Genomic DNA, 26,619 nt, shown 5'->3' with positions numbered 1-26,619 from the left:
TGGCCGGTAGGGATATCCTTGTCTTATCGCGCACCAGCGACTCCTGTGGCGGGCCGGGCGCAGTGCGCGCTAACCAAGGTAGCCAGGTGCACAGTGCTTCCTCTGACACATTGGCTTCCGGGTTGGAGGCGTGCTGTGTTGGTTGGGTTGTGTTTCAGAGGACGCATGGCTTTCGACCTTTGTCTCTCCCGAGCCAGTACGGGAGTTGTAGCGATGAGACAAGATAGTAACTACTAACAGGGGGTTAAAAAAAGAAGAAGGGCTCCATAGGGAACAGGATACAATTTGGGAAGCCCTCGTTGTTAGCAAAGTCTATTTAAAATGAAGACGGTTGAAAGGAATTATTTTTACTCAAATTTGTCTCTTTTCAGCACCTTGAGCTGTCCATTTCTGATTGATTGTGCCGAGGCTGCTGCTTCAAGATTCAGCACCACAATGTAAGTTATTCAAATCTGGCTTATATTGAGGTCAATAAGTCTGATAAGTACATCATGGGCAAAGAAACATAGTTTTTAATAAAAAATTTAATATAGTAGTAGCAAGATGAACTCCGGCTCTCCTCAAACTGAACAGAACATAGGCTCTAGGCTAGTCCGTGAGCAAGACGGTGAATATTTCTGGACTAGGCCTAAACAAAACAAAAAAAGAAAGCTTTGACTCTCTGCCTGAGCTGCCACCGAAGCCCTACACAGCACAGACACCGGTTATGCAGGACACAAGAACGTTTTTGATCAGCAAGAGCAGAGCAAGACAGGGCTCAGGGTTGGAATATCCACTGCAGTGTGTAATGCAGACTAGTTTTAATTACACCATCCCCAGCAGCTATTTTAGGAATACAACTTTTTTCTCCAAGCAGACATTTAGTAGCCTATAGGATTGAGACCACACTAAATAGCCCATAGGATGGAGACCACACTAAATAGCCTATAGGTGCAATTGATATTCCTCGCCCAGCGGAGAATCAGGGATGAGGGGCGGCATTGGGCAAACATCAATATATAAAGCCTAATAAGCAACTCATAAAAAAAAGGAGAAATATTGAAATTTCATCAACTACATATTACATGATGCTCCCCTGGACTAGATTTCAAAAACACTAAACCCCCCCTTGACTGAAATTGAAAAAGCATGACCCTCCCCATTGTCTTTCTGTACATTTGTATCTATCCCTAATCTAAATGACAGTGGGAAAATAACTAAGCCTGTACAGAACAAAAATATATTTTTAAATGCATCCTGTTTGCAATAAGGCACCAAAGTAAAAACAAATTGTGGCATAGAAATGTACTTTATGTCCTGAATACAAAGCGTTATGTTTGGGGCAAAACCAACACAACACATCACTGAGAACCACTCCTCATATTTTCAAGCATGGTAATGGCTACATCCTGTTATGGGTATGCTTGTCATCGGCAAGGACTGGGAGTTTGTTTAAATATAAAAATAAACAAAACAGAGCTAAACACAGACAAAATCCCAGAGGAAAACCTAGTTCAGTCAGCTTTCCAACAGACACTGGGAGATAAATTCACCTTTTAGAAGGACAATAACTGAAAACACAAGGCCAAATTTACACTGGAGTTGCTTACCAAGATGACCTTGAATGTTCCTGAGTGGCCTAGTTACAGGTTTGACTTAAACCGGCTTGAAAATCTATGGCAAGACCTGAAATTGGCGGTCAAGTGATGACGAACAAAAAACTTGACAGCGCTCGAATAATGTGCAAATATTGTACAATCCAGGTGTGCAAACCTCTTAGAGAGGTATTTAGGAAGAGTCATCACTGCCAAATGTCATTCTAACATGTATTGTGAACACTACATGAACAAAAGTATGTGGACACCTGCGGGTCGAACATCTCATTCCAAAAACATGGGCATTGATATGGATTTGGTCCCCTCATTGCTGCTATAACAGCCTCCACTCTTCTGGGAAAGCGTTCCACTAGATGTTAGAACATTGCTGGGGGGACTTGCTTCCATTCAGCCACAAGAGCATTAGTGTGGTCGGGCACTGATATTAACCGATTAGGCCTGGCTCGCAGTCGGCATTCCAATTCATCCCAAAGTTGAACAATGGGATTGAGGTCAGAGCTCTATGCAGGCCAGTCAAGTTCTACCACACCGATCTCGACAAACCTTCTGTATGGACCTTGCTTTGTGCACGGGGACATTGTCATGCTGAAACAGGAAAGGGCCACAAAGTTGGAAGCTCAGAATCGTCCAGAATGTAATTTTATGCTGTAGTGTTAAGATTTACCTTCACTGGATCTGGGGCCTGGCCCGAACTATGAAAAACAGGCCCCAGACCATTATTCCTCCTACACTAAACTTTATAGTTAGCACTATGCATCGGGGCAGGTAGTGTTCTCCTGGCATCTGCCAAACCCAGATTTGTCAGTCGGACTGCCAGATGGTGAAGCGTGATTCATCACTCCAGTGAGCACATTTCCACTGCTCCAGAGTCCAATGCTTTACACCCCTCCAGCTGGCGCTATACGCATTAGGCTTGTGTGCGTGCAGCTGCTCGGCCAGATAAATCCATTTCACGAAGCTCTTGAAGAACAGTTATTGTGCTGACGTTGCTTCCAGAAGCAGTTTGGAACTCGGTAGTGAGTGTTGCAACAGAGGACAGACGAACGGTCCCGTTCTGTGAGCTTGCGTGGCCTACCACTTCGCGGCTGAGCTGTTGTTGCTCCAAGACTTTTCCGCTTCACAATAACAGCACTTACAGTTGACCAGGGCAGCTCTAGCAGGGCAGAAATTTGTTGACTTGTTGGAAAGGTGGCATCCTATGAAGGTGCCACATTGAAAGTCACTGATCACTTCAGAAAGGCCTTTCTACACCCAATGTTTGTCTATGGAGATTGCATGGCGGTGGGCTCGATTTTACACACCTGTGGCTGAAATTGCCCAATCCACTAATTTGAATGAGTGTCCACATACTTTTGCATATATTGTTAATCTCTGTATTTCCAATACAATTGCCAAAAAAACACAAAAAAAACATGCTTTCACTTTGTCATTATAGGATATTGTGTGTAGATGGGTGAGAAAATATATTTCAATACTTTTCAATTCAATTCAATTTTGTGACAACAAAATGTGGAATACGTCAAGGGGTATGAATACGTTCTGAAGTCACTCTAGAGTATGTCTCAACAGATGGTTAGTAGTTTGCAGCTCCTCTTTTAGAACTAAAGTTGTGTAGACACATGTTCTCGCCAGCCTGTAGTCGGAGCTCCACTGACCCCTGCTGGTTGAGGTCACAACTGTTTTCCTCAGCCTGTAGTCAGAGCTCCACTGACCCCTGCTGGTTGAGGTCATAACAGTTTTCATCAGCCTGTAGTCGGAGCTCCACTGACCCCTGCTGGTTGAGGTCATAACAGTTTTCATCAGCCTGTAGTCAGAGCTCCACTGACCCCTGCTGGTTGAGGTCACAACTGTTTTCCTCAGCCTGTAGTCAGAACTGCACTGACCCCTGCTGGTTGAGGTCATAACAGTTTTCATCAGCCTGTAGTCGGAGCTCCACTGACCCCTGCTGGTTGAGGTCACAACTGTTTTCCTCAGCCTGTAGTCAGAACTGCACTGACCCCTGCTGGCTGAGGTCATACAATCTTATATGTGAAGTAGAAGATGTTTTGCATTTCACCTTATATAACAGAGAACGGCTATAACTTTAATTTCAGTTGTGAGAAGATAGATAATAAAAGGTTTGGTATACCGTTCTTATGTACTCAGTGGACCGTTATTAGCATGTTTTAACCACACCATTATAACACCATTATAACCCCATTATAACTCCATTATAACGATCCAGTACATTGAAAAATTGGAGGCCACTTACACTTCAACATGGTGAAGCAAAAAAAAAAAAAAAAAAAAAAGAGCAAAATGCAATTCACATAGAATTAAAAAGGTATTGGTTGGATATTATTCATCCAAATCAGACAGGTTTTTTTTTTTTTTACATGGACAATACATTAGAGATAATATAAGACAAGTACTGGAAACAATACTTAATTTAACCTTTATTTTACTAGGCAGGTCAGTTAAGAACAAATTCTTATTTTCAATGACGGCCTAGGAACAGTGGGTTAACTGCCTGTTCAGGGGCAGAACGACAGATTTGTACCTTGTCAGCTAGGGGATTCGAACTTGCAACCTTTCGGTTACTAGTCCAACACTATGGAATATCTGGGAAACCAGGCCTGGTATTCATAGCTGACTTTGAAAAGGCTTTTGATAAAGTATGACTGGAGTTTATATATAAATGCCTGGACTCTTCAATTTTAGGAGAATCTATTACAAAATAATATGTATAGTCACCCTAGGTGTAAAATAGTTAACAATGGCTACATCTCAGAAAGTTTTAAACTGTCAAGAGGAGTAAAACAAGGTTGTCCACTATCGGCATATCTATTTATTATGGACATCAAAATGTTAACGATTAAAATCAGATCCAACAACAATATAAAATCCACAATGTTGACCCCTCCACAACCTCATAGATAAAATAGATACTTGTTCCAACCTCTATGGATTACAACCAAATTATGATGTGTACTATATTACGTATTGGATCACTAAAAAATACACACAAGTCTGGGTCACTCAACATTCAGAGACTTGGCCTGAAGTCACTCCTGTGTTGTTTTGGCTGTGTGATTAGGGTCGTTGTCCTGTTGGAAGGTGAAGCGCTCTGGAGCAGGTTTTCATCAAGGATCTCTCTGTACTTTGCTCCTTTCATCTTTCCCTCGATCCTGATTAGTCTCCCAGTCCCTGCCGCTGAAAAACAACCCCACAGCATGATGCTGCCACCACCATGCTTCACTGTTTCCTCCAGACGTGGCACTTGGCTTTCAGGCCAAAGAGTTTAATCTTGGTTTCATCAGACCAGAGAATCTTGTTTCTCATGTTCTGAGAGTCCTTTAGGTGCTGTCATGTGCCTTTTACTGAGTAGTGGCTTCCGTCTGGCCACTCTACCATAAAGGCCTGATTTTTGGAGTGCTGCAGAGATGGTTGTCCTTCTGGAAGGTTCTCCCATCTCCACAGAGGAACTCTGGAGCTCTGTTAGAGTGACCATAACATGCTTGGTCACCTCCCTGACCAAGGCACTTCTCCCCAGCTTGCTCAGTTTAGCCAGGCAGCCAGCTCTAGGAAGAGTCTTGGTAGTTCCACACTTCTTCAATTTAAGAATGATGGAGGCCACTGTGTTCTTGGGGACCTTCAATGCTGCAGACATTTTTTGGTACCCTTCCCCAGATCAGTGCCTCAACACAATCCTGTCTCGGAGTTCTACCGACAATACCTTCGACCTGCTGGCTTGGTTTTTAGTTCTAACACACACTGTCAACTGTGGGACCTTTATATAGACAGGTGTGTACCTTTCCAAATCAACTTGTTTTTGGTGGCAGGTTCAGGAACGGCTGAAGAATTGCAACATTTACCTGGAGCTAACTGTGCAAATACAGTGCCTTGCGAAAGTATTCGGCCCCCTTGAACTTTGCGACCTTTTGCCACATTTCAGGCTTCAAACATGAAGATATAAAACTGTATTTTTTTGTGAAGAATCAACAACAAGTGGGACACAATCATGAAGTGGAACAACATTTATTGGATATTTCAAACTTTTTTAACAAATCAAAAACTGAAAAATTTGGGCGTGCAAAATTATTCAGCCCCTTTACTTTCAGTGCAGCAAACTCTCTCCAGAAGTTCAGTGAGGATCTCTGAATGATCAAATGTTGACCTAAATGACTAATGATGATAAATACAATCCACCTGTGTGTAATTAAGTCTCCGTATAAATGCACCTGCACTGTGATAGTCTCAGAGGTCCGTTAAAAGCGCAGAGAGCATCATGAAGAACAAGCAACACACCAGGCAGGTTCGAGATACTGTTGTGAAGAAGTTTAAAGCCGGATTTGGATACAAAAAGATTTCCCAAGCTTTAAACATCCCAAGGAGCACTGTGCAAGCGATAATATTGAAATGGAAGGAGTATCAGACCACTGCAAATCTACCAAGACCTGGCCGTCCCTCTAAACTTTCAGCTCATACAAGGAGAAGACTGATCAGAGATGCAGCCAAGAGGCCCATGATCACTCTGGATGAACTGCAGAGATCTACAGCTGAGGTGGGAGACTCTGTCCATAGGACAACAATCAGTCGTATATTGCACAAATCTGGCCTTTATGGAAGAGTGGCAAGAAGAAAGCCATTTCTTAAAGATATCCATAAAAAGTGTAGTTTAAAGTTTGCCACAAGCCACCTGGGAGACACACCAAACATGTGGAAGAAGGTGCTTTGGTCAGATGAAACCAAAATTGAACTTTTTGGCAACAATGCAAAACGTTATGTTTGGCTTAAAAGCAACACAGCTCATCACCTTGAACACACCATCACCACTGTCAAACATGGTGGTGGCAGCATCATGGTTTAGGCCTGCTTTTCTTCAGCAGGGACAGGGAAGATGGTTAAAATTGATGGGAAGATGGATGGAGCCAAATACAGGACCATTCTGGAAGAAAACCTGATGGAGTCTGCAAAAGACCTGAGACTGGGACGGAGATTTGTCTTCCAACAAGACAATGATACAAAACACAAAGCAAAATCTACAATGGAATGGTTCAAAAATAAACATATCCAGGTGTTAGAATGGCCAAGTCAAAGTCCAGACCTGAATCCAATCGAGAATCTGTGGAAAGAACTGAAAACTGCTGTTCACAAATGCTCTCCATCCAACCTCACTGAGCTCGAGCTGTTTTGCAAGGAGGAATGGGAAAAAATTTCAGTCTCTCGATGTGCAAAACTGATAGAGACATACCCCAAGCGACTTACAGCTGTAATCGCAGCAAAAGGTGGCGCTACAAAGTATTAACTTAAGGGGGCTGAATAATTTTGCACGCCCAATTTTTCAGTTTTTGATTTGTTAAAAAAGTTTGAAATATCCAATAAATGTCATTCCACTTCATGATTGTGTCCCACTTGTTGATTCTTCACAAAAAAATACAGTTTTATATCTTTATGTTTGAAGCCTGAAATGTGGCAAAAGGTCGCAAAGTTCAAGGGGGCCAAATACTTTCGCAAGGCACTGTAGCACTGCTGGGTGATTTAAAATGTTTATCTTTAATTTACAATTGGTAGAACCTATGAGAATAGGTTCAGAACTTTGTGAAACATCACAGTTGAAAAATATTTGGCAAATAGAAGTCAAACCTGGATTGTGTTCAGAGAGAGATGGGAGGGATTGAATGGAGCAGGATGGGACAAAAAATAAGTTAACTAAAGTAAAATATACTGTGCCCCTAAAATATATATAGTATGTATAAACTGGAAGTAAAAACCTAAGTGTAGGGGTAGGGGAAAATAATAAAAGGAAACTATATATTTTATATGTTTACAGCAGGTAGCCTAGTGGTTAGAGCATTGCACTCGTAACCAAAAGGTTGCAAGATCGAATCCCCGAGCCGACAAGGTAAAAATCTGTCGTTATGCCCCTGAACAGGCAGTTAACCCACTGTTCCTAGGCCGTCATTGAAAATAAGAATTTGTTCTTAACTGACTTGCCTAGTTAAATAAAAAAGGTCAAATTAAATAAATTTATTTACAAAAATAATATATGGGGGGGATTAGAAATGATGCAGATAATTACATTGGATGGAATCTACAATATTCAAGCTGATCCACCCCCTAAAATATGAAAAAAATGATAAAAATGATAAATTGGATAAGAAAAATATACACAAAAAATATAAGCAGCATTACAAGGTAAAACAGTGATTATATTTACACTATTGTCTATTTGGAAGGAAAGGTCATGACAAAAAAAGTCTCACAAAAAGGAACTTGTTTTTAAGAGTTTTTATTTAAGCATATTGATAGAAGCCATAGATATCAATAAAACAGGTTGACAATTACTTTTGTTTTGTTTTTAAAACTATGGTTGCAATTAACAGATATAATATTGTCATTATAATGGGTTTGTAGTCCAAGATTGTAATATATTACAAAAAAAATTGCATCATAACGAGAACATCAGTCATAAATGAAGTTTCACAGCACATCAACAACTATGGTCCTCATATCCAGTCAACACCATCTACGACAGAGATTATAAACTAGACTTGAACCGCGGGATGATTTAATTTTTGTATTTTTTATTATTGAGCGGATGGATGGTCATGGTGCCGGAAACATAATTACAAATAATTTGAAGCTTAATCTGTGTTTTGGAAACTGCTAAGAGGTTTGCTGTTCAACAGTGTTAATAAATGTATTTATTACGACCAGAGAGTTTGTTATTATCATGTTGACAGTTGGATAAAAAAAAAAAAGTTAAAAAAAAGGTTCACTATCAGAACCTGATCTCACCTGAGCAATATAAGGACCATGGGGTGGTTTTCCCGGACACAGTTTAAGACAAGTCCTGGACTAAAATGCAAACTCAACGCAGAATCGCCATCGAGGCTCAATCTGTGTTCAGGAAACCTCACCTATAACTTGAATGGAGTGTGGCACTCTAAACTGTTTACATACCAGAAAGGTGCAGGAAATGTACAGGTTAACAAAATCATTTATCTCCCTACAAAACCCAGAGATGAATTTACAAAAACAACAGTTTTATTTTTTTTTCATATCGGTGTCCGTCCCCATTTGATATATAATAGTTCATCAACAATGATATTAATAACAACAATTATGTATTGTGTTTGGAAATACAATGAATGTTAGTGTAGTAAATATCACAAGTAGAATTAAACAGAATATCTTTATATTAATCCACACTCTCCCGCCCCATTTTACTCCAATACTCTCCTTCATTTGAATAGAAATACTACTGCCTTGTCTCAGGGTAAATGAGACAGGAGGTTAGCTGGAGGCCTTGAGCTCAGGTAGGGAGTGTCAGGTTACATATCACAGACCCATCCCTTTGCCCTGATGCCACTCCCCTGACAACAGTGAGCTAGCTGGGCATTGCTCCGGGCATCCATCCCGGGCTGGTGTTTCAGGTTGGAGGGGATCCATCCCGGGCTGGTGTTTCAGGTTGGAGGGGGATCCATCCCGGGCTGGTGTTTCAGGTTGGAGGGGGATCCATCCCGGGCTGGTGTTTCAGGTTGGAGGGGATCCATCCCGGGCTGGTGTTTCAGGTTGGAGGGGATCCATCCCGGGCTGGTGTTTCAGGTTGGGGGGATCCATCCCGGGCTGGTGTTTCAGGTTGGAGGGGGATCCATCCCGGGCTGGTGTTTCAGGTTGGAGGGGGATCCATCCCGGGCTGGTGTTTCAGGTTGGAGGGGGATCCATCCCGGGCTGGTGTTTCAGGTTGGAGGGGGATCCATCCCGGGCTGGTGTTTCAGGTTGGAGGGGGATCCATCCCGGGCTAGTGTTTCAGGTTGGAGGGGATCCATCCCGGGCTGGTGTTTCAGGTTGGAGGGGGATCCATCCCGGGCTAGTGTTTCAGGTTGGAGGGGATCCATCCCGGGCTGGTGTTTCAGGTTGGAGGGGATCCATCCCGGGCTGGTGTTTCAAGTTGGGTGGGGGAATTAAATAAATAAAGATGTGAAAGAGAGGAGGGTTGTCTGTCTCTCTTCTCATTTGGTGGCTTGCCAGATGATGATGCCTAGTATGGTCAGTACTATGGACATGACCATAGCCAGAATGCACATCTTCTTACGGGACTTTTGCTGGGGGGAGAAACAGAGCAGAGGGATGGAAGGTTGGTGACAGTCGATGTGCAGAAAACATCTTGGCACCGATTCATTTAATGTTACCTGTTAGTGGTGGATGAAATGCTCGATTCGACGGCTGTGCCACCAGAGACACTGGGTTCGAGCCCAGGCTCTGTCGGTAAGCTGGTCCTTTTCTGAACTCTGTGCTTATCTGGTCCCTTAGCCTAATGTATCCGCCATAAGGGCTGAGCCTATTGTTTCATTCTAGATATCATGGTCCATGACCATATCATGGTCATTGCCATGATTTAGGTCATTCAGAGTACACGTCATCGTTTCTCTGAATTGTTCACGCCCCTTTCCTACAACGGGAAGGCCATTTTGATAATTAGAGTATACCCACTTCTCCATGGCATCAACAGCCAATCAAGCACGGGCTGGAAGCTATAACGATCCCCGATTGGTCAGTTGCACCATTACATATATTGTGCTATGATATCGCCTGGAATTTGCATAATGTTCAGCTTTTGTCAACTCATTTTTCTGTTCACACTTTGTTCAAACTCAGTTCGCCGTGATGCACTTTCCTTCTATTGAAAATGTAATGGGTTCCCTCATTCTGTTGTCAGTCATCGCGAGCTCGCAGCGGACACACACTTACTCTGCCGCAGCGATATTCCGTCTTACCTGGTAGTAGGAGGCTCTCTGGAGCTGTTCTGTCCCTCGGTCTACGTGGACCTCAGCACTCTCCACATTGGCCTCTATGCTGTCTGTGGAGTAAACACAGAGGGTCAGCCATACTGGCTCAGCTTGGGAGATTTTTTTTTTATTATTATTTTTTTTACACACATAAATATTTACACACATGCCTTCAGAACGTAGTCACAACCCTTGACTTCTTCCACATTTTGTTGTGTTAGAGCCTGAATTTAAAATTGATTAAATTGAGATTTTGTGGTATTATGTTTTTTGACATTTTTTACAAATGTCTTCAGTCAACAAGTATTCAACTCCTTTGTTATGACAAGCCTAAATAAGTTCAGGAGTAAAAAATTGCTTAACAAGTCACATAAGTTGCATGGACTCACCCTGTGTGCAATAATAGTGTTTAACATGATTTATGAATGACTACCTCATCTCTGTAAGGTCCCTCAGTCGAGAAGTGAATTTCAAACACAGATTCAACCACAAACACCAGGGAGGCTTACCAATGCCACGCCAAGAAGGGCACCTATTGGTAGATGGGTACAAATAAATTAAAAAGTAGACATTGAATATCCCTTTGAGCATGGTGAAGTTAATATTTACACTTTGGATGATGTTTCAATTACACCCAGTCACTACAGATATATAGGCGTCCTTCCTAACTTAGTTGCCAGAGAGGAAGGAAACCACTCAGGGATTTCACCATGAGGCCAATGGTGACTTTAAAACAGTTTAATGGCCGTGATAGGAGAAAACTCTGGATGGATCAACAATATTGTAGTTACTCCACAATACTAACCTAATTGATAAGAGTGAAAAGAAGGAAGCCTGTATACAACACAAATATTCCAAAACACGCATTCTGTTTGCAACAAGGCACTAAAGTAATATTGCAAAGAATGTGGCAAACCAATATATTTTGGACAAAAAGTGAAAAGTGTTATGTTTGGGACAAATCCAACACAACACATTACTGAGTATCACTCTTCATATTTTCAAGCACAGTGGTGGCTGCATCATGTTATGGGAATGCTTGTAATCATTAAGGACTGAGTAATTTATCAGGATAAAAAAACAGAGTGGAGCTAAGCACAGACAAAATCCTAGAGGAAAACCTGGTTCAGTCTGCTTTCCACCAGACAGTGGGAGATTAATTCACATTTCAGCAGCAGGTTGAATAATTCTTTAATGAATAATGGGCAAATGTTTTACCCCGAAAGATAAGTATTAATATTTATGTATTAATGTTAATGAGATACTTATGTAACTTATGTAAATGAGATATTTCTGTATTTAATTTTTAATACATTTTCTACAATTTCTAAAAACATGTTTTCATTTTGCCATTATGGGGTATTGTGTGTAGATGGGTGAGAAAATATATATATTTAATCCATTTTTAATTCAGGCTGTAACAACCAAATGTGGAATAAGTCAAGGGGTATGAATACTATAATACAGATGCTCTGGGGTCAGTTTTTTTATATATTTTTTTTTAAGAGAGTTCAAATCATGTTTCAGAGGCGTGGTTTTTATGAAGGAAGTAACTGATTGGGCACTGTACTCCAACAGCGATGGGACTCACCAATCATCTCTCCCTGATCATGGATCATCACTGCAAGATCCTTGAAGATCTGGTTCACATCCAAGATGTCCGACTGAAATAACACATAACTCAATGAGAAAGGTAAAGCACATTCCTGTCTTATTCCATGTGCTCCCGAGTGGCGCAGCGGTCTAAGGCACTGCATCTCAGTGCTGGAGGCATCACTACAGACACCCTGGTTCACATCCAAGATGTCCGACTGAAATAACACATAACTCAATGAGAAAGGTAAAGCACATTCCTGTCTTATTCCATGTGCTCCCGAGTGGCGCAGCGGTCTAAGGCACTGCATCTCAGTGCTGGAGGCATCACTACAGACACCCTGGTTCACATCCAAGATGTCCGACTGAAATAACACATAACTCAATGAGAAAGGTAAAGCACGTCTTATTCCATGTGCTCCCGAGTGGCGCAGCGGTCTAAGGCACTGCATCTCAGTGCTGGAGGCATCACTACAGACACCCTGGTTCGAATCCAGGCTGTATTACAACCGGACGTGTTTGGGAGCGCCACAGGGCGGCGCCCAACGTCGACAGTGTTCGAGTTTGGCCGGGGAGGCCGTCATTGTAAAATAAGACTTTGTTCTTAACTGACTTGCCTAGTTAAATAAAAATACATTTAAAAAAATGTGATGAGCATGCATGCTGAATGGCACCCTATTCCCCACGGCATTAGTTTGGACCAGCACCCTATTCCCCTGGGCATTAGTTTGGACCAGCACCCTATTCCCCTGGACCAGCACCCTATTCCCCTGGACCAGCACCCTATTCCCCTGGGCATTAGTTTGGACCAGCACCCTATTCCCCTGGGCATTAGTTTGGACCAGCACCCTATTCCCCTGGGCACTAGTTTGGACCAGCACCCTATTCCCCTGGGCACTAGTTTGGACCAGCACCCTATTCCCCTGGGAACTAGTTTGGACCAGAACCCTATTCCCCTGGACCAGCACCCTATTCCCTGGACCAGCACCCTATTCCCCTGGGCACTAGTTTGGACCAGAACCCTATTCCCCTGGGCATTAGTTTGGACCAGAACCCTATTCCCCTGGGCATTAGTTTGGACCAGAACCCTATTCCCCTGGGCATTAGTTTGGACCAGAACCCTATTCCCCTGGGCATTAGATTGGACCAGAAACCTATTCCCCTGGGCATTAGTTTGGACCAGCACCCTATTCCCCTGGGCATTAGTTTGGACCAGAACCCTATTCCCCTGGGCATTAGTTTGGACCAGAACCCTATTCCCCTGGGCATTAGTTTGGACCAGCACCCTATTCCCCTGGGCATTAGTTTGGACCAGAACCCTATTCCCTTGAGCATTAGTTTGGACCAGAACCCTATTCCCCTGAGCATTAGTTTGGACCAGCACCCTATTCCCTGGGCATTAGTTATGACCAGAACCCTATTCCCCTGGGCATTAGTTATGACCAGAACCCTATTCCCCTGGGCATTAGTTTGGACCAGCACCCTATTCCCCTGGGCATTAGTTTGGACCAGAACCCTATTCCCCTGGACCAGAACCCTATTCCCCTGGGCACTAGTTTGGACCAGAACCCTATTCCCCTGGGCATTAGTTTGGACCAGAACCCTATTCCCCTGGGCATTAGTTTGGACCAGCACCCTATTCCCTTAGGCATTAGTTTGGACCAGCACCCTATTCCCCTGGGCATTAGTTTGGACCAGCACCCTATTCCCCTGGGCACTAGTTTGGACCAGAACCCTATTCCCCTGGGCATTAGTTTGGACCAGAACCCTATTCCCCTAGGCATTAGTTTGGACCAGAACCCTATTCCCCTGGGCATTAGATTGGACCAGCACCCTATTCCCCTGGGCATTAGTTTGGACCAGCACCCTATTCCCCTGGGCATTAGTTTGGACCAGAACCCTATTCCCCTGGGCATTAGTTTGGACCAGAACCCTATTCCCCTGGGCATTAGTTTGGACCAGCACCCTATTCCCCTGGGCATTAGTTTGGACCAGAACCCTATTCCCCTGGACCAGAACCCTATTCCCCTGGGCATTAGTTTGGACCAGAACCCTATTCCCCTGGGCATTAGTTTGGACCAGAACCCTATTCCCCTGGGCATTAGTTTGGACCAGAACCCTATTCCCCTGGGCATTAGTTTGGACCAGCACCCTATTCCCCTGGGCATTAGTTATGACCAGAACCCTATTCCCCTGGGCATTAGTTTGGACCAGCACCCTATTCCCCTGGGCATTAGTTATGACCAGCACCCTATTCCCCTGGGCATTAGTTATGACCAGCACCCTATTCCCCTGGGCATTAGTTATGACCAGCACCCTATTCCCCTGGGCATTAGTTATGACCAGAACCCTATTCCCCTGGGCATTAGTTTGGACCAGCACCCTATTCCCCTGGGCATTAGTTTGGACCAGAACCCTATTCCCCTGGACCAGAACCCTATTCCCCTGGGCATTAGTTTGGACCAGCACCCTATTCCCCTGGGCATTAGTTTGGACCAGAACCCTATTCCCCTGGGCATTAGTTTGGACCAGAACCCTATTCCCCTGGGCATTAGTTTGGACCAGCACCCTATTCCCCTGGGCATTAGTTTGGACCAGAACCCTATTCCCCTGGACCAGAACCCTATTCCCCTGGACCAGCACCCTATTCCCCTGGACCAGCACCCTATTCCCCTGGACCAGCACCCTATTCCCCTGGACCAGCACCCTATTCCCCTGGACCAGCACCCTATTCCCCTGGACCAGCACCCTATTCCCCTGGACCAGCACCCTATTCCCCTGGACCAGCACCCTATTCCCCTGGACCAGCACCCTATTCCCCTGGACCAGCACCCTATTCCCCTGGACCAGAACCCTATTCCCCTGGACCAGCACCCTATTCCCCTGGACCAGAACCCTATTCCCCTGGACCAGCACCCTATTCCCCTGGACCAGCACCCTATTCCCCTGGACCAGAACCCTATTCCCCTGGACCAGAACCCTATTCCCCTGGACCAGCACCCTATTCCCCTGGACCAGAACCCTATTCCCCTGGACCAGAACCCTATTCCCCTGGACCAGCACCCTATTCCCCTGGACCAGAACCCTATTCCCCTGGACCAGCACCCTATTCCCCTGGACCAGAACCCTATTCCACTGGGCATTAGTTTGGACCAGCACCCTATTCCCCTGGACCAGCACCCTATTCCCCTGGACCAGCACCCTATTCCCCTGGGCATTAGTTTGGACCAGCACCCTATTCCCCTGGGCATTAGTTTGGACCAGCACCCTATTCCCCTGGGCACTAGTTTGGACCAGCACCCTATTCCCCTGGGCACTAGTTTGGACCAGCACCCTATTCCCCTGGGAACTAGTTTGGACCAGAACCCTATTCCCCTGGACCAGCACCCTATTCCCCTGGACCAGCACCCTATTCCCCTGGGCACTAGTTTGGACCAGAACCCTATTCCCCTGGGCATTAGTTTGGACCAGAACCCTATTCCCCTGGGCATTAGTTTGGACCAGAACCCTATTCCCCTGGGCATTAGTTTGGACCAGAACCCTATTCCCCTGGGCATTAGATTGGACCAGAAACCTATTCCCCTGGGCATTAGTTTGGACCAGCACCCTATTCCCCTGGGCATTAGTTTGGACCAGAACCCTATTCCCCTGGGCATTAGTTTGGACCAGAACCCTATTCCCCTGGGCATTAGTTTGGACCAGCACCCTATTCCCCTGGGCATTAGTTTGGACCAGAACCCTATTCCCTTGAGCATTAGTTTGGACCAGAACCCTATTCCCCTGAGCATTAGTTTGGACCAGCACCCTATTCCCCTGGGCATTAGTTATGACCAGAACCCTATTCCCCTGGGCATTAGTTATGACCAGAACCCTATTCCCCTGGGCATTAGTTTGGACCAGCACCCTATTCCCCTGGGCATTAGTTTGGACCAGAACCCTATTCCCCTGGACCAGAACCCTATTCCCCTGGGCACTAGTTTGGACCAGAACCCTATTCCCCTGGGCATTAGTTTGGACCAGAACCCTATTCCCCTGGGCATTAGTTTGGACCAGCACCCTATTCCCTTAGGCATTAGTTTGGACCAGCACCCTATTCCCCTGGGCATTAGTTTGGACCAGCACCCTATTCCCCTGGGCACTAGTTTGGACCAGAACCCTATTCCCCTGGGCATTAGTTTGGACCAGAACCCTATTCCCCTGGGCATTAGTTTGGACCAGCACCCTATTCCCCTGGGCATTAGTTTGGACCAGAACCCTATTCCCTTGAGCATTAGTTTGGACCAGAACCCTATTCCCCTGAGCATTAGTTTGGACCAGCACCCTATTCCCCTGGGCATTAGTTATGACCAGAACCCTATTCCCCTGGGCATTAGTTATGACCAGAACCCTATTCCCCTGGGCATTAGTTTGGACCAGCACCCTATTCCCCTGGGCATTAGTTTGGACCAGAACCCTATTCCCCTGGACCAGAACCCTATTCCCCTGGGCACTAGTTTGGACCAGAACCCTATTCCCCTGGGCATTAGTTTGGACCAGAACCCTATTCCCCTGGGCATTAGTTTGGACCAGCACCCTATTCCCTTAGGCATTAGTTTGGACCAGCACCCTATTCCCCTGGGCATTAGTTTGGACCAGCACCCTATTCCCCTGGGCACTAGTTTGGACCAGAACCCTATTCCCCTGGGCATTAGTTTGGACCAGAACCCTATTCCCCTAGGCATTAGTTTGGACCAGAACCCTATTCCCCTGGGCATTAGATTGGACCAGCACCCTATTCCCCTGGGCATTAGTTTGGACCAGCACCCTATTCCCCTGGGCATTAGTTTGGACCAGAACCCTATTCCCCTGGGCATTAGTTTGGACCAGAACCCTATTCCCCTGGGCATTAGTTTGGACCAGCACCCTATTCCCCTGGGCATTAGTTTGGACCAGAACCCTATTCCCCTGGACCAGAACCCTATTCCCCTGGGCATTAGTTTGGACCAGAACCCTATTCCCCTGGGCATTAGTTTGGACCAGAACCCTATTCCCCTGGGCATTAGTTTGGACCAGAACCCTATTCCCCTGGGCATTAGTTTGGACCAGCACCCTATTCCCCTGGGCATTAGTTATGACCAGAACCCTATTCCCCTGGGCATTAGTTTGGACCAGCACCCTATTCCCCTGGGCATTAGTTATGACCAGCACCCTATTCCCCTGGGCATTAGTTATGACCAGCACCCTATTCCCCTGGGCATTAGTTATGACCAGCACCCTATTCCCCTGGGCATTAGTTATGACCAGAACCCTATTCCCCTGGGCATTAGTTTGGACCAGCACCCTATTCCCCTGGGCATTAGTTTGGACCAGAACCCTATTCCCCTGGACCAGAACCCTATTCCCCTGGGCATTAGTTTGGACCAGCACCCTATTCCCCTGGGCATTAGTTTGGACCAGAACCCTATTCCCCTGGGCATTAGTTTGGACCAGAACCCTATTCCCCTGGGCATTAGTTTGGACCAGCACCCTATTCCCCTGGGCATTAGTTTGGACCAGCACCCTATTCCCCTGGACCAGAACCCTATTCCCCTGGATCAGAACCCTATTCCCCTGGACCAGAACCCTATTCCCCTGGACCAGCACCCTATTCCCCTGGACCAGCACCCTATTCCCCTGGACCAGCACCCTATTCCCCTGGACCAGCACCCTATTCCCCTGGACCAGCACCCTATTCCCCTGGACCAGAACCCTATTCCCTGGACCAGAACCCTATTCCCCTGGACCAGCACCCTATTCCCTGGACCAGCACCCTATTCCCCTGGACCAGCACCCTATTCCCCTGGACCAGCACCCTATTCCCCTGGACCAGCACCCTATTCCCCTGGACCAGCACCCTATTCCCCTGGACCAGAACCCTATTCCCCTGGACCAGAACCCTATTCCCCTGGACCAGAACCCTATTCCCCTGGACCAGAACCCTATTCCCCTGGACCAGCACCCTATTCCCCTGGACCAGAACCCTATTCCCCTGGACCAGAACCCTATTCCCCTGGACCAGCACCCTATTCCCCTGGACCAGCACCCTATTCCCCTGGACCAGAACCCTATTCCCCTGGACCAGAACCCTATTCCACTGGGCATTAGTTTGGACCAGCATCCTATTCCCCTGGGCATTAGTTTGGACCAGAACCCTATTCCCCTGGGCACTAGTTTGGACCAGCACCCTATTCCCCTGGACCAGAACCCTATTCACAATGTAGGGAACCGGGTGTAATAAGGGACATGACCACTATTTCAGATTGAAGGAGGTGGGGTGGGCAGAGAAAAACAGACTGACCTCCAGCTGTCTGATGTTGGTCTCTCTCTCCTTGATAAGCTCCAAGTCCTCTTCTGTTATGGCCTCCTCTGTCGTCTGTGTGGTTGTCTGACCCCAATCTTCTTGGCTACAAAAAAAGAAAGAGCGAAGAAACACTTGTATGGAGAGAAGGAGAATATTTAAGAAATCAGGCACCATATCCTGGAGTAGAGAAGTATCAAAACATCCTCCCTCAGAGAGAGAGAAGCTTGAACCTACTTATCAAAAGACACGAGCTGTTCCTCAGAGGCACCATCTTCAGCCTGACAGAGAGGAACCAGACATCACTTGAGGTTTGATCATAGAAAACCTGCCAATGGTATGATACTCAGCATTCCAGCAATTGTTCTATCTGTATTTTCAAAGCCTTACAGAGAGACGGGAACCAGCTCGGGCTCTGGCCACAGACTCCTTCTCCTTCTGTGCTGCCTGGCGCTGTACGGCCTGGAAGTTGTTGAGGGCAGCGGAGAATTCATTCATCAGCCGGTCCTTCTGGATCTTCTGTTGCCTCTGTGGGGTTGAGAAGAAGAAGAAATGGGTCATTCAAACACATTGTCCCTGTCAAGGAGTTGTCACTGAGTCCCCCCCCAGACACCGAGTCCCCCCCCCCCCTAGACACCGAGTTCCCCCCCTCCCCATAGACACCGAGTTCCCCCCTCCCCATAGACACCGAGTTCCCCCCAGACACCGAGTTCCCCCCCCAGACACCGAGTTCCCCCCTCCCCATAGACACCGAGTTCCCCCCCCAGACACCGAGTTCCCCCCAGACACCGAGTCCCCCCCCAGACACCGAGTCCCCCCTAGACACCGAGTCCCCCCCCCTAGACACCGAGTCCCCCTAGACACCGAGGTCCCCCCCCAGACACCGAGCTCCCCCCCCAGACACCGAGTTCCCCCCCACCCAGACACCGAGCTCCCCCCAGACACCGAGCTCCCCCCAGACACCGAGCTCCCCCCAGACACCGAGTTCCCCCCACCTAGACACCGAGTTCCCCCCACCCAGACACCGAGCCCCCCCCCCCCCCCCAGACACCGAGTTCCCCCCCCACCTAGACACCGAGTTCCCCCCTAGACACCGAGTTCCCCCCTCCCCATAGACACCGAGTTCCCCCTCCCCATAGACACCGAGTTCCCCCCTAGACACCGAGTTCCCCCTAGACACCGAGTCCCCCCAGACACCGAGTTCCCCCCTAGACACCGAGTTCCCCCCTAGACACCGAGTTCCCCCTAGACACCGAGTCCCCCCCCCCCCCTAGACACCGAGTTCCCCCTAGACACCGAGTTCCCCCCAGACACCGAGTCCCCCCCCTAGATCTTGGGTCAGTTTTGCATTTCCCGCACTAACGGTTAAGGTTAGGATCGGGGAAGAGGGGATGCTAGATCTGTACCTATGGGAAACTTCAACCTGGAGCCATTCAAAACACACAAAAGGTTACTCAAGGAACTCCCATTGTCCGTCCCACACACAAACCTGCTCTGAAGGTGCTGAAGATAGTGAGACGGAGCCCAGGTCTTTCAGGTGCTTGTTGGTCTCCTTGGCCAGCTGGTTTGTAAAGTGCTGTATGTGCTGCCTGAAAGAACATGAACAGTAAGGGAGATACTAAACACTCAGGGAGAAAAATAGAACACACACACACACACTGTTCTGTATACAGCACATTAACAAGTTTGTCAGTGTATGTACTGTAAGTACATTACCAGTCAAAAGTTTGCCTCACCTACTCATTCAAGGGTTTTTCTTTATTTTACTATATTGTAGAATAATAGTGAAGACCACAAATATGAAATAACACATATAAAATTATGTAGTAGCCAAAAAAAAGAAACAAATCAAAATATATTTTAGATTGTTCAAAGTAGCCACCCTTTGTCTTGATGACAGCTTTGCACACTCTTGGCATTCTCTCAACCAGCATCACCTGGAATGCTTTTCCAACAGTCGTGAAGGAGCTCCCACATATGCTGAGCACTTGTTGGCTGCTTTTCCTTCACTCTGCGGTCCAACTCATCCCAAACCATCTCAATTGGGTTGAGGCCAGGTGATTGTGGATGCCAGGTCAACTGATGCAGCACTCCATCATTCTCCTTCTTGGTCAAATAGCCCTGACACAGCCTGGAGGTGTGTTTTGGGTTATTGTCCTGCTGATTGTATTTGCATTTATTTGGGTTGCAAGTTCTGAGGCTGGTAACTCTAATGAACGTATCCTCTGCAGCAGGGTTAACTCTGTCTTCTTTTCCTGTGGCGGTCCTCATGAGAGCCAGTTTCATCACAGCCCTTGATGATTTTTGCAACTGAAAAAGCTGTCATCAAGGCAAAGGGTGGCTCCTTTTAATAATCTCAAACATAACACATTTTGAATTGTTTAACACTTTTTTGGTTACTACATGATTCCATATGTGCTATTTCATAGTTTTGATGTCTTCACTATTATTCTACAATGTAGAAAATAGTAAAAAAAATAAAGAAAAAACCCCTGGAATGAGTAGGTGTGTCCAAACTTGACTAGTACTGTATGTACATGAATACGTTTATCAGCGTATGTACAAGCAAAATATTTTGAGAATACTTACAGACGGTCCTGCAGTTCGCTTGTGTCTTGCCTCGTCCCCAGCTGATTCACCATGCTCTTTATCTGAGCAGCTGGGAAGAGAGAAGACGTACATTCTCTAAACTGTAGGCCAGGGCTGCCTAACCCTCTTCCTGGTGATCTACTGTCCTGTAGGTTTTCAGTCCAACCTTCTTCCTGGTGATCTATAGTCTTCTAGGTTTTCAGTCCAACCCTCTTCCTGGTGATCTATAGTCTATAGTCTATGTCAGAAGGTGAATTCACCAATTTGTAAGTCGCTCTGGATAAGAGCGTCTGCTAAATGACTTAAATGTAATGTAAATGTTCTGGGTTTTCAGTCCAACCCTCTTCACAGTAGATCTCCAGGAAGAGGGTTGGACTGAAAACCTACAGGACAGTAGATCTCCAGGAAGAGGGTTAGACTGAAAACCTACAGGACAGTAGATCTCCAGGAAGAGGGTTAGACTGAAAACCTACAGGACAGTAGATCTCCAGGAAGAGGGTTAGACTGAAAACCTACAGGACAGTAGATCTCCAGGAAGAGGGTTGGACTGAAAACCTACAGGACAGTAGATCTCCAGGAAGAGGGTTGGACTGAAAACCTACAGGACAGTAGATCTCCAGGAAGAGGGTTGGACTGAAAACCTACAGGACAGTAGATCTCCAGGAAGAGGGTCGGGCAGCCCTGATGTAGGCTATAGGATACATCATGTAAAGCTCATTAAAGTACTGACTGAATTATCTTCATCACATCAACTCTTCTCTTTCTGCAGCAATACTTACTGTTCTGTGTGATCTTCTGGATGTTTGAGCTGCATGTCTGGATGAGGGTATTGGAGTCCCGTGGCTGGGTGCGATAGCTGTCTGCTTTACTATAAGACATTGCTGCCAGTGTGGTGTGCTCCTAGGTCTCACGGTGAAGACTGTTGGGTGGTTGCGTGGCAGGTGTATTGGGAAATCTCTGAGAGAGGAGAAAGTTTTGTTATCAAGACAGATATACAGAGGATGCATTCTGGGACACAGCCTAAAAATCCTATCCAGCTGTTAATAATGGAGAATAGAGCATGATGTCCACTATATAGTGCATTCGGAAAGTATTCAGACCCCTTCCCCAACTTTGTTACTTTACAGCCTTATTCTAAAAAGGATTAAATTACTTATTTTCCTCATCAATTTACACACAATATCCCATAATGACAAAGCAAAAAAAAACGTTATTTTTATTTATTTTTAGTTTTACATTTACACATACATATATACACATACATACATATATACACATACATACATACATATATACACACACACACACATATATATAATAAATATAAAAATACATTTACATAAGTATTCAGATCCTTTGCTATGAGACTCGAAATTGAGCTCAGGTGCATCCTGTTTCCATTGATCATCCTTGAGATGTTTCTATAACTTGATCGGAGTCCACCTGTGGTAAATTCAATAAATTGGACATGATTTGGAAAGGCACACACCTGTCTATATAAAAGGTCCCACAGTTGACAGTGCATGTCAGAACAAAAACCAAGACATGAGGTCAAAGGAATTGTCCGTAGAACTCCGAGACAGGATTGTGTCGAGGCACAGATCTGGGGAAGGGTATCTAAACATTTCTGCAGCATTGAAGGTCCCCAAGAACACAGTGGCCTCCATCATACTTAAATGGAAGAAGTTTGGAACCACCAAGACTCTTCCTGGAGCTGGCCGCCCGGCTAAACTGAGCAGTCGGGGGAGAAATGGTCTTGGTCAGAGAGTTGACCAATAACCCGATGGTCACTCTGACAGGGCTCCTGAGTTACTCTGTGGAGATGGGAGAACATTCCAGAAGGACAACCATCTCTGCAGCACTCCACCAATCAGGCCTTTATGGTAGTGTTCAGACAGAAGCCACTCCTCAGTAAAAGGCACATGACAGCCCGCTTGGAGTTAGCCAAAAGGCACCTAAAGGACTCTGACAATGAGAAACAACATTCTCTGGTCTGATGAAACCAAGATTGAACTCTTTGGCCTGAATGCCAAGCGTCACGTCTGGAGGAAACCTGGTACCATCCCTACGGTGAAGAAGTTTTGTTGTGTCAGGAATCAACGGAAAAATGAACGGAGCAATGTACAAAGAGATCCTTGATGAAAATCTGCTGCTTAGCCCCCAGGGCCTCAGACTGGGGCGAAGGTTCACCTTCCAACAGGACAATGACCCTAAGCACACAGCCAAGACAACGCAGGAGAGTCTCTGAATGTCCTAGCGTGGCCCAGCCAGAACTCGGACTTGAACCTAATCGAAAATATTTAAAGAGACCTGAAAAAGCCATGTAGTGACGTTCCCCATCCAACCAGCCAGAGCTTGAGAGGGTCTTCAGAAGAAAAACTACACAAATAAAGGTGTGCCAAACTGGTAGCGTCAAACCCAAGAAGACTCGAGGCTGTAATCACTGCCAAAGGTGCTTCAACAAAGTATTGAGTAAAGAGTTTGAATACTTACGTCAATGTGATAGTTTATTTTTTGTATACAAAATTAGCAAAACATTTTTTTTTTTTACTTTTTGTTTTGTCATTATCAAAATGTGGAAAAAAGGAATACTTTCCGAACGCACTGTATATACAAAGGTATGTGGACACCCCTTCAAATTAGTGGATTCGGCTATTTCAGCAACACCCTTTGCTGATAGATGTATAAAAATCGAGCACACCGCCATGCAATCTCCATAAACAAACATTGGCTGTAGAATGGCCTTACTGAAGAGCTCAGTGACTTTCAACGTGGCACCGTCCAACAAGTCAGTTCGTCAAATTTCTGCCCTGCTATAGCTGCCCCGGTCAACTGTAAGTTGGAGCAACAACAGCTGAGCTGCGAAGTGGTAGGCCACACAAGCTCACACAACAGGACCGCTGAAGCATGTAAAAATTCTGTCTTCGGTTGCAACACTTACTACCGAGTTCCAAACGGACTCTGGAAGCAACGTCAGCCTACATAGGGAGCTTCATGAAATTAGTTTCAATAGCCGAGCAGCTGCACACAGGCCAAAGTTCACCATGCGCATTGTCAAGCATCGGCTGGAGTGGTGTAAAGCTCGCCGCCATTGGACTCTGGAGCAGAGGAAACGCGTTCTCTGGATTGATGAATCACGCTTCACCATCTGGCAGTCCGAAGGACAAATCTGGGTTTGGCGGATGCCAGGAGAACGCTACCTGCACCAATGCATAGCACCAACTGTAAAGTTTGGTGGAGGGATAATGGTCTGGAGCTGTTTTTCATGGTTCGGGCTAGGCTCCTTAGTTCATGTGAAAGGAAATCTACAGCAATCATTTACATTTACATTTAAGTCATTTAGCAGACGCTCTACAACAATGACATTCTTGATGATTCTGGGCTTCCAACTTTGTGGCAACAGTTTGGGGAAGGCCCTTTCATGTTTTAGCATGACAGTGCACCCTTGCACAAAGCTAGGTCAATATAGAAATCGTTACAGATCGGTATGGAAGAAATTTACTGGACTGCACAGAGCCCTGACCTCAAGACCATCAGGACAAATTGGAACACCAACTGCGAGCCAGGTCTAATCGCCCATCAGTGCCCGACCTCTCTAATGCTCGTGGTTGAATGGAAGCAAGTCCCTGCAGCAATGTTCCAACATCCAGTGGAAAGCCTTCCCTGAAAAGTGGAGTCTGTTATAGCAGCAAAGAGGAGACCAACTCCATATTAATGCCCATGTTTTTTTAAATGAGATGTTCGACAAGCAGGTGTCCACACACTTTTGTCCAAGTAGTGTAAGAACTATTATCAAACGTATCAGTCAGGTTTGTCCTAAGATAGGCCTATTACAAAGTGTCACAAGTTACAGATTAACAGCTAAATGCCTAGTCATAACTGGAGAGAAGTGCTGTCACAAATGTATGTAAAAGGGGCTTTATGAATATATTTTATTTTAGTATTAAGTATGATTTAAAAGGTAATGACTCCACACTTATTTCACGATCCATCCGGAGCAGCTCAAATACACATAGTAGCAAACACTATCTAGCCATTTAGGACAATCATTGGTTTAATCGATTTTCTCTTCCACAAGCTTTTAGACAGGAGAGTTCCAGGGAACAAACATAAAGTGCCAGGTCACACAGTAGCAAATCAGACAGTGTATTGAGTGACACACTATTTTTAAATAGCAGTTTCTCACTCCCAAAACATCAGACTGCCACATAACTACCTAGCCAGATATTGAGTAGGTAAGCTATTAAATAGACCATTTAGCCCTTGTTGCCGTCGGGTTTTTCTTCCGAATTTAACTAGTTTTGTTATGGCTGCTAACTAGTTGGCTTGCTAGATGATTTACAGCTAAAGTTATGTAGCTTGCTTGCAAGCTAACTGGCTTTCCACTAAACAGCTGATGTTTAATACAAAGTTAATGAATGTTTCCAAATTGTATAATTTAATTGAGATTGTATTGCTTACACAGGCCTGCTCTGATGACGCTGAAAATAGCCGCGCTCGCTAGCTAGCTTCAATGCTAATCGTTAGCACAAAGACATCAGATGCGTTACTCGGCTCCCAGCAAATTGTAGACGCTTGTCAACTAAATGTGACTTTTTTAAAATTTCAAACAGCGAGTTAAACATTAACGCAGGTTTAAACTGGGAAAAAAATAACCCAATCTTACTTGTTTAGTTGGCTGTTGCACATAAAACATCCGCTGTGCTTTCGCTGTGTTCCTCCGTCAAGAAGCTAGCCTCCCAAAACTGTCAAATGACGTCATTGCGTACATTAAAAAAAACAACCTTTGGGTGGCGCCAACAGTAATAAATTAATTGAAATAAAATAAACATTAACGTACATATTGTACAAAAAATGTTGACGCGTTTTACAACTTTCTATCGGGGGCAGAAGACGATTACCTACAAAATGGTATTCAGAAACTGAACAAACTCAAGAGTAGGTTTAGTCATGCAAAAGCGTGGGATTCATTCAATGGGCATCCCATCCCTCCCTTTCAGTCACTGGGAAACCTTGTGACTCGTAGTTTTCTGCTGATGAAACCAGCGCTCTCACTTTGCTCAACAGAGACTGGGGCACATTTAGCAGTACACAACGTTAGAGAACACATTTACATTTAAGTCATTTAGCAGACGCTCTTATCCAGAGCGACTTACAAACACGCATAGAAAAATAAAACAACCATGCCTGACATGTAGAATAATGTCCACTCTATTCATGCCATTTCTATCTGCAGCTTTCCATAACGTTGTACCCGGCTAAACTCTCCCCAGTCTATGAGACGTTTTAAAATGTTTTATTTATTTTACCTTTATTTTACTAGGCAAGTCAGTTAAGAACCAATTCTTATTTTCAATGACAGCCTAGGTGGGTTAACTGCCTGTTCAGGGGCAGAACGACAGATTTGTACCTTGTCAGCTCGGGGATTTGAACTTGCAACCTTTCGGTTACTGCTGCCCCAGGGTAGCCTAGTGGCTACTGCTACTGTAATTTTGGTTGGGTCATTTTATAATACATCTCTACCTGGCAACATGATACATACACGTTTACTCCATCTTTACAAACACATATGGAAACAGACAGAAGGCAGTTTAACATAGCAGATTACACAATCACTCAATTGAGAAAAATGATGTCCCAAATGGCACTCTATTCCTTATATAGTGCAATACTTTTGACCTAAGCACTTTTAGGCCCTAGCTAAAAAAGTAGTGCTGCACTAAATAGAGAATAGGGTCCCATTTGGAATACA

The 26,619-nt window shown here is 45.4% G+C and overlaps 1 protein-coding gene across 1 annotated transcript; it reads right to left on the bottom strand.

The window, feature by feature from the left end:
* Positions 1-8,328: 8,328 nt before the first annotated feature.
* Positions 8,329-26,569, bottom strand: stx12 (syntaxin 12). The gene is made up of 10 exons (XM_064979540.1): positions 25,534-26,569; positions 21,647-21,824; positions 20,868-20,937; positions 19,768-19,867; positions 18,669-18,806; positions 18,516-18,559; positions 18,279-18,384; positions 11,961-12,033; positions 10,358-10,440; positions 8,329-9,685 (listed from the first exon to the last, which is right to left on the bottom strand). The coding sequence occupies exons 2-10, from the start codon at positions 21,744-21,746 to the stop codon at positions 9,593-9,595; spliced, it is 807 nt and encodes a 268-aa protein (XP_064835612.1). The 5' UTR covers positions 21,747-21,824; positions 25,534-26,569; the 3' UTR covers positions 8,329-9,592.
* Between the last annotated feature and the right edge of the window lie 50 nt (positions 26,570-26,619).

Source organism: Oncorhynchus masou, chromosome 12 (assembly GCF_036934945.1).
Source record: "Oncorhynchus masou masou isolate Uvic2021 chromosome 12, UVic_Omas_1.1, whole genome shotgun sequence".
Lineage (NCBI taxonomy): Eukaryota > Metazoa > Chordata > Actinopteri > Salmoniformes > Salmonidae > Oncorhynchus > Oncorhynchus masou.
The sequence above is the reverse complement of the archived record's forward strand: the minus strand, read 5'-3'. Positions and strand labels throughout refer to the sequence as shown.

What these genes read in the sequence shown, in the direction of transcription:
- stx12 (XM_064979540.1), bottom strand. Translation starts at nt 21,746, where the DNA reads ATGTCTTATAGTAAAGCAGACAGCTATCGCACCCAGCCACGGGACTCC. An exon ending in CCAGAAGATCACACAGAACA is followed by an intron (nt 20,938 to 21,646) that starts GTAAGTATTGCT and finishes CTCTCTTCCCAG; the next exon opens with CTGCTCAGATAAAGAGCATG. An exon ending in CAGCTCGTGTCTTTTGATAA is followed by an intron (nt 18,385 to 18,515) that starts GTAGGTTCAAGC and finishes CTTTTTTTGTAG; the next exon opens with CCAAGAAGATTGGGGTCAGA.